Source organism: Lactuca serriola, chromosome 8, assembly GCF_051521515.1.
Source record: "Lactuca serriola cultivar US96UC23 chromosome 8, Lser_US96UC23_V15, whole genome shotgun sequence".
NCBI lineage: Eukaryota > Viridiplantae > Streptophyta > Magnoliopsida > Asterales > Asteraceae > Lactuca > Lactuca serriola.
In genome coordinates this window covers 169,453,463-169,462,354 of record NC_136415.1, presented here as the reverse complement: position 1 = coordinate 169,462,354, position 8,892 = coordinate 169,453,463, and the positions used below count along the sequence as shown (strand labels likewise).

Genomic DNA, 8,892 nt, shown 5'->3' with positions numbered 1-8,892 from the left:
CTTTTATTGTTTACACGGCCGTGTAAATGTCACCCTTTAATTTACACGGGCCGTGTAAATGTCTCGACAGTTTTAAAGTGGTTTTATCCTCTTATAATTCAGACAATCGGTTTTGTGAGGAGTTAGGTTGGATTTTGGGAGAAAAGAAGGCGATTTTCAAAACTTTGGCAAGTAGATTAACACTTGGAAACACATTAATTTCCTTTTTGTAACTTAATTTGAAGTTTAAATTTGTTCGATTTGTAGTTCAACCTAGACATGTGTGGTTGATTTCATTATCATTTCCGAATCTGAATTCTTAAGTATGTGTTGTTAGATTGTAACTTGAATTTGACTTGTGTTTAACATCTAGTAATCTTTGATTTGATCTTAATCATGTGTTTGTTTGGTTCTCTTTTTCACTTGATCAATGAATTAGGGTTCTAGTCAATCTAGTTAATCAAATTATGAAATTCGTATATGTTTTATGATTTCATGTTAGTAACACACACTTACTTGGTTGTAATTAGATCAAAATTAGTGCAATCAAAGATTAAATGTTTATATTCCCAAGCTTAAGAGGAATGTTAAACATTGTTGGTAATTAGTGCAAGAACTTAATGTCATTTAATGATTTGATGCAAGAGCTTATTTGAATTGAATCAATTAAATGAAGTTTTATTTGAAGAGCTTGTTTTGAATAAAATACTTATGCCAATTTGGATATTAGAGTTTATTAATATCCAGCTTACCAACCTAGATTGAACATGAGTTATAATCATATTACATCTTTCAACATAATACATGTATGAGAGTCAGAATCGGAAATGTACTTCTTTTACTGCGTTTGTTATCAATCTTTCTTATTTATGAAGTTTAATTCAAGTTCAAACACAATCCCCCATTTTAATATTATTTGTATTATATGTGAAAATATGGCAAGATAAGAAGTCATGTATTCCTGTGCATCGACCCTGCTTACTCTATACTATTTTGAGTATTAGAAATAGCAGTGATTTGAGCTTTGTTAATATTATTTTATCCCATCATTTGTTGGTTTGACAACCAAACAAATTGGCGCCGTTGTCGGGGATACGGTAGTACTAATTGTTTATGCCAAGATCTTTTCGCACAGGTACACCTTTACCAGTTGATTTGGAGATAGAAAAATCTGCTAAACAGAGAAGGAAGCAAGCCAGACTTTTAAAGAAACAACAACAATCCGGATCTTCTTCATCAAATCCATCAACCACATCCTCTCCAACATCCAAAAGTATCACCCCACCATCTTCACCTACTCCTACCATGGCAGATAACCATGGAGGAAATCAAAATCCTCTACATCCACTACCTGAACAAACCTTTAGACAATGGGCCACTCAAGATGTCACCCAACAACCTTTGTGTATAAATTACCCTGCAGCAATCAACTTTGAACTCAAGTCTGGACTCATCCATTTGTTACCCTCATTTCGTGGTCTTGAGAATGAAGACCCACATAAATTCCTTAATAAATTTCATGTTGTTTGTGTGGGTATGAAGCCACATGAAGTCACAGAAGATCAAATCAAGTTAAGGGCATTCCCCTTTGCTTTACAAGATTTAGCCAAGGAGTGTTTGTATGACTTACCACCGGGGTCAGTCACAACATGGAATGAACTTGCAAGGATGTTTCTGGATAAATATTTTCCAGAAATGAGAGCTTCAGCTTTACGTAGAGAGATAATTGGTATCAAGCAAAAAAAGAGAGAAGCCTTGCATACTTATTGGGAACGGTTCAAGAAATTGTGCTCAAGATGTCCACAACATGGGATTACAGAATATCAGTTGCTGCAGTATTTTTGTGGAGGAATGTCATCTTGGGATAGGAGATTACTCAATGCATCAAGTGGTGGATCTATAGCTGATAAGACTCCAATAGAAATCAGAGTTCTTATAAAAAACATGGCAAAAGAGTCCAAACATATAGTCCAAGAAGAAGAGTGGTACAGTGATGCACCAAGGGGGGTGAAAGAAATTTCTACTCCAAAAATTGAAAGTCAACTTTCTGAGTTAACTAAGGTAGTAATGATGCTTGCAAAGGACAAGGGCGTGCAACCACCAATAGTTAGACCTTGTGGTATTTGTACACAAGTTGGACATCCAACCGACATGTGCCCTCAACTTCAAGAGGAAGATTATGAAGAAGCAAAAGCCATGGGAGATTTTCTTGGATCTAGTCAAAGGGGATATGAGCAGCCACGAGGTGATCAAAGATGGAACAACAATCAAGGTTGGGGAGGAAATCAACAAGGGAACTACCAACCAAGTCAACCACATCAATACCAACAAAGACTACCTTTTCCACCACAAAACTTTCAGCCAAGGCAACCACAACACCCTCCTCAACAAGCGGGTTCATCAAGTATGCCTTTAGAGGACATAGTGAAAAGTTTGGCAACTAGTACACAAGTTTTCCAACAAGAGACAAAAGCAAGCATAAAGAACTTAGAGAAACAAGTTTCACAGCTTGCTATTTCCGTAAGCAAACTAGAATCTCAAGGAAAGTTGCCTGCCCAAACTGAAGCAAACGCAAGGCACAATGTATGTGCCATCACATTGAGAAGCGGGAAGGGTTATGATGGTCCAAAATTGTCGATTGATCAAAAGGAAGAAGAAATAGTAGTTGAAGAGACGACCAAAGAAGAGAAGGAGGAAAAGAAAACAATTGAAAAGAAGCCCTTCATCACTGAGTCTAAAGCCACACCTGCTCCATTTCCCGAAAGATTAAAGAGCACGAAGAAAGAACGGGAGGAGAATGAGATCATGCAAATGTTCAAGAGAGTTCAAATCAACATTCCACTCCTCGAGGTCATCAAGCAGGTACCTAGATACGCAAGGTTCCTTAAGGATCTTTGTGTGTCTAAAAAGAAATTAAAAGGAAATCAAGTCGTAACGGTTGGGGAGCATGTATCCGCGGTTTTGCAAAAGAGGATGCCCCCGAAGTGCAAGGATCCCGGTGTCTTTACCGTGCCTTGCAAGTTGGTAAATCTTTATGTACCCTGAGTTATGCTTGATCTAGGTGCATCCGTAAATGTCCTACCATATTCTCTTTTCAAATCAATTGGTGTAGGAACATTGAGCAAAACCGGTGTGATCATCCAACTTGCTGACCGGTCTTTGGTACACCCAAAGGGAGTATTAGAGGACGTGTTAGTGCAAGTCGATGAATTTGTCTTCCCGGCTGATTTTTATGTCTTAGATATGGGAGATGATGACTCTCCAAGTTCAAGTTCCATACTTTTGGGTAGACCTTTTCTTAAAACTTCTAAAACAAAAATCGATGTCTACAATGGAACTTTGAGTATGGAATTTGATGGTGAAGTTATCAACTTCAATGTGCATGAATCAAAAAAGACTCCTTTTGATGTTCAATCTGTTAATTTTGTCAATTTGATCAATCTGTCAACAAAAAAGGGTTTGAACTTGTCTAACAATGAATTTATAGAATTAGTTTTGTCACGGAAACTAGACAGGGACAAAGCCAAAGAGCTTGCAAAGAAGTTTGATATGGATAATGAAGTGTTGGAGATTTTAGAGTTTATTGATGACAAGAAGCATGTGAGGAGTGATGATATGTTAGAGAGGCCCACGTACCCAGACTGAAGCACAAATAGTTGGGGCAAAGTCGAGCCAAGGACATTAAAAAGGGGCGGCTAACCGGGAGGCAACCCGGGGGTATTTTTGTCATTTCGTATATTTTCGTTGTATTTTCTTTGTTTTCAAACTTCCAAGTTGTTTTTCATGCTAAAAGAGGGTTAAAAATCATTTTTCGAGCAGTAGAGGTTTAGCGGGTTGCAATTTCAAAAAGTGAAAAAAATCAAATTTTTTGGCCTTTTCAGAAGTTTACACGGTCGTGTAAACTTATGCCTTTCATTTACACGGGCCGTGTAAACGATTAAACGCGGTATATCTGATTCAGGGATTTACACGGCCGTGTAAAGTCTCTCCTTTGATTTACACGGGCCGTGTAAACGCAAAACCAGGGCTGAACGATTTTAAGGTCAAATCTCGATTTTTCTAACTCATTCTTCACTCAATACCTGCGATTCCCTCTCTTCCTACTGCCCCCTTCGAAAAAACCCTTCCAAATACTCAATCTTCCTCCATTTTGCATCAAAAATCAAGCTCCAAGGTATGAAACTCTTCTCTTTTCATCATCTTCTTTATCTTTCACATCTATTTCAACCTCTCATGGCCGATTTTGGGGTTTTTGAGCAAAACCCTAGAATTTTTGAACTTCAAAATTTTGACCTAATGCTTGAAATTTCTCATAGGATAAGCTTGGGGATAGCTTGGGGAAGCATTGGATATCACCCTATCACCATTTTCAATCACAAATCGGTATAATTGTTCCAAACTCTTACTTTGTGCATTTAGAAAGAACCACATTCCTTTTTTGGGTGATTTTTGGTGAGACTTGCTAGTTCTTGTGCTGCAATTGTCTTAACTGTGTGCAACTCTTTGTTGATTCATTTGGGTAATGGCTTCCCGAGGTAAAAGACCTAGAATTGGAACTTCACAGGATGAACAAGACCCACATCCCATGGACAACCCTTATGAATTTGGTCTTATTTTTTAGACCAATAGACAGGAGATATTGTATGCAAATCTTGTTACAAGAACAATGGGTGCTCAAAATTTTGTGGAAATCCAAGCCCTCAAAGATTTACATATCTATAAGGGTGTCCACAAGCTCTCTAAAAACATAGGATGGGAGGGTCTTTTGAATCTTCATGCAGTTAGTTACCAAACACCGATGTTGGAACTTTTGTCTTCCATTACCTTTGACTATCAAACTCATCTCCTGACTTTCCGTTTGCTCAATCAAACCCATCAGTTTCATGCTGACATTCTCTGTGATATGATTGGTGCTCCCAAAGCAAAAAGCGATGTATACACAGCCAAGGGAAGAAAAAATATCATTTTTGAGCAAAACTGTACAAATTTTTGGAGAAGCATTTCTTGTGAGTATGACTATCAGTCAGGCACAGCCAAAGCTTCTAGCATTATTTATCCGGTCTTGAAAGTCGCCCACCGGATCATTGCTTCTCTCTTATTCCCTCAAGAAGAGATTAGCAAGGCTAATAAGAAAGAGCTAGAAGTCTTATGGTGTATGATTCATAAGCCTGCAGAAGTCCCTCATTTTGGGTGTTGGGTTATTCAAAAAATGCTTAGAAGTGCTACGAGCCATGGTGGGCAACTACATTGTGGAGGCATGGTTTCTGTTATTGCTGAGCATATTGGCCTCCATTTACCCAATAACCCAACAAACATAGTCATGGGTCGTACTCGTCTATCCATTGATGTTATGGAAACAATGCATCTCTTCCACCGCCTTCCCACTGGGGATGTTCATTGGACAGTAGATGGGAAAGAGTATCTACGCATAGACAGCAGAAACAAGAAGATACTTAATTTAGCCAATGACATTCCATCAACCACTTGGAAACTCAGATCCAATTTAGGTGTTACAGTAGATCATAGTCCTCCACCCTCTCCTCCTCCTCCTGCTCCTACTGCTGGTGCTTCTAGTTCATCTCACCCCACTTCTTCTTCTGAACACAATCTTTATATGGGTGAGTTTGCACGTTTGAACCACCGTTACACCAGTATACATCAGGAAGTCGGAGAAATTTATACGGGTGTCGCTGAAATCACTTCTGATTTTCAAGACTACCGTAACTTGCAAGAAGAGCATTGGGCCCAACAAGAGTTGCGGTGGGATGAACGGGATCAAAGATGGGCCGCTCAAGAGCAGCACAACCGCAACATTCATCACCTGCTGAGCGATATCCATAAAGTTCTTGTCCTCCCCACACAGCCGCAGCCACCATCAACATCTCAACCCCAATGGCCGCCCTACTATCCTGCAGATTATCCTTCACAGTTCCCTCCATATCAACCGCCCGATCCTCAATAGGACGGCTATGCCTCTCTCCAAGCATCGAGGACGATGCTTATTTTAAGCTTGGGGAGGGGCATCCATCCATGCATTATCCCGTTGCATGTAGGTTGCATGTAAATTTTGTACATATTGCATTGCATTGCATTATTTTTCTTTGTCATTTTTTTAAAAAAAAAATTAAAAAAAAAAGATTTTCTTTCTACTCTATTTTTATTATACTTTTTGCATTTTGCATCTAAATTTTTGCATTTTCTTTAAAAAAAAAATTGATCCAATCCTAAGCAGCCAAATCTTCTCAAAACAATTGAGATGGTAAGCGAGTTGTGTGCCTTGAGATTTTACTTGCTCTTTTTATTCAAAAATCTAAAAGCAAGTTAATCACACACGAGCACATCTCCCGAAGCTACTTGTGCAAAACAGAAAGTGAGAAGATTGTCAACACTAGAGCATAACAGCAGGTATGAGTCGATTCTTTGGGACATATGATCGGTCTTATGCGTAGTAATGCTCAATTGAACTTAAAATGCCAAATTCAAAAGTTCATAAAAAGAATGCAAAATCTCAATGTCCCGCCTTCCAGCGCTCTTAAAAGTCCTTTCTACTTATTCCCTTTTATATACCATGCTTGAGGAGATAACTTTCAACTATACTTATGGGTTTTTGCATGTTAACATTTAGTCCCACGAAAAATGTCTAGAAGTCCCTCACGGTAATAGACCGTGAGATGTCCCATAACAGAAAAGTCAAGGACGAAAATATAAAGAAATCGGCTAAATAAATAAATTAAGTGTTATGTGTTAACTTAGTTATTTGTATTTATATAATAATAATAATAATGACTTAATAAAAAAAACTATTATTAAGTTAATCTGTGACCTTTGGGATTCGAACAAGTAAACTCTGAGGGGTGTTCTACACCTAATCACCTAAAGCTAAATTGTTTGGGATTGATTGGGATGAAAGTTCGCTATACGGGTTCCATAGAAAGTCATGAACTTAATAATAACAAATAAAGCTAATTTGTGGCCTTTGAGGTTCGGGCAAGTAAACCCGAGGGATCTCTTCAAATCTAGCACACTAAGGTCATTTGATTTGGATGTGTTGGTTGGAAGCCCGTTACATGGATTTCAAAGAAAGCCATGAGCTTTATTTGTAAAAAAAATGTAATTAGGAAGTTTGTATATAGTTGTGTTTATAGTTTAATTAGATGTTGTGTTTAGGAAAAATACTTGGCTGTCAAAAGATTCCCTTGGACTTGGATTTGAATTTATGACATTGGACTGAATGTTAATTACTTCGACTGGTGTAAGTGGTTTGAAGTTTGTAACCAATCTGGATAAATATTAGGGAATTTTTAGAAAATATTTTTCAGAAAAATATTGTTGTTAACCAACAAATAGCTGGAATCGGACATTGTTATATTTTATGAAACAAAGATGGTTGAGCATGTTTTGTCACATATAATTTCACGAGAGTAAGACCATAATTTGTTCCAAGAATTGACTTGATGACATCGAAAAGGAATAAGTGTTGTGATCTTTGATTCTGCTGAGTTGTACTAGGGAGTGACCAAAGTCTTGTTTCTATTATCATATAATATTTTGAGATTAAAGCCAAGTTAACTCAAGGCATGACAGGTACATTCTCAACTATGGTACAAAACAGGGTAATTGGGTTGGATCTTTGCATGTTTGTTTTAATTTCATGCATTAAGTTTCAAATAGTTTTAACTTTAATTTCTTTTCTTCTATTTTATTTTATTTTCTCCGGTTTAAACTTCTTGTTCTTTCTTGAGGACAAGAAAGGTTCAAGCTTGGGGAGATTTGTTAGGTGCATTTCATGCATTCATTTTGTAGTTTTAGTTCATAAAAGTGCATTGCATTTAGGTTTAAACTCATGCATTTTGCATATTTTTCGGGATTTTTCATGATGCAATTCCATCCACACACTTTTATGATATTTCAAGGACTTTTTGAAGGTTGGAAATCGTTGGAGGAAGTCTAAAAGAACTGGAGACAGAGTTACAAAAGTTTTGGAGCAAAGAAGTGAGAGAATGAAGAATTTGGCTTCTCAGAAGTTTACACGACCGTGTAAATGATCCCCTTTAATTTACACGGGCCGTGTAAACGTACATGCAAAGGCATTCTACTTCGGAGACCTTGAAGAATTGAGCATTTTACTTTTATTGTTTACACGGCCGTGTAAATGTCACCCTTTAATTTAAACGGGCCATGTAAATGTCTCGACAGTTTTAAAGTGGTTTTATCCTCTTATAATTCAGACAATCGGTTTTGTGAGGAGTTAGGTCGGAGTTTGGGAGAAAAGAAGGCGATTTTCAGAACTTTGGCAAGTAGATTAACACTTGGAAACACTTTAATTTCCTTTTTGTAACTTAATTTTAAGTTTAAATTTGTTTGATTTGTAGTTCAACCTAGACATGTGTGGTTGATTTCATTATCATTTCCGAATCTGAATTCTTAAGTATGTGTTGTTAGATTGTAACTTGAATTTGACTTGTGTTTAACATCTAGTAATCTTTGATTTGATCTTAATCATGTGTTTGTTTGGTTCTCTTTTTCACTTGATCAATGAATTAGGGTTCTAGTCAATCTAGTTAATCAAATTATGAAATTCGTATATGTTTTATGATTTGATGTTAGTAACACACACTTACTTGGTTGTAATTAGATCAAAATTAGTGCAATCAAAGATTAAATGTTTATATTCCCAAGCTTAAGAGGAATGTTAAACATTGTTGGTAATTAGTGCAAGAACTTAATGTCATTTAATGATTTGATGCAAGAGCTTATTTGAATTGAATCAATTAAATGAAGTTTTATTTGAAGAGCTTGTTTTGAATAAAATACTTATGCCAATTTGGATATTAGAGTTTATTAATATCCAGCTTACCAACCTAGATTGAACATGAGTTATAATCATATTACATCTTTCAACATAATACATGT

The 8,892-nt window shown here is 36.9% G+C and overlaps 1 protein-coding gene across 1 annotated transcript; it reads left to right on the top strand.

Moving 5' to 3' along the window:
- Nucleotides 1-1,092: 1,092 nt before the first annotated feature.
- On the top strand, nt 1,093-3,624 carry LOC145067604 (uncharacterized). Its single transcript, XM_079014705.1, has 2 exons — nt 1,093-2,977; nt 3,092-3,624. Exons 1-2 carry the CDS (start codon nt 1,093-1,095, stop codon nt 3,622-3,624), a joined length of 2,418 nt encoding a protein of 805 aa, XP_078870831.1.
- The last annotated feature ends 5,268 nt before the right edge of the window (nt 3,625-8,892 follow it).

Coding starts and splice junctions, on each gene's coding strand:
- LOC145067604 (XM_079014705.1), top strand. CDS start 1,093: ATGCCAAGATCTTTTCGCACAGGTACACCTTTACCAGTTGATTTGGAG. Junction 2,978..3,091: donor CCCGAAGTGCAAGGATCCCG/GTGTCTTTACCG, acceptor CAATTGGTGTAG/GAACATTGAGCAAAACCGGT.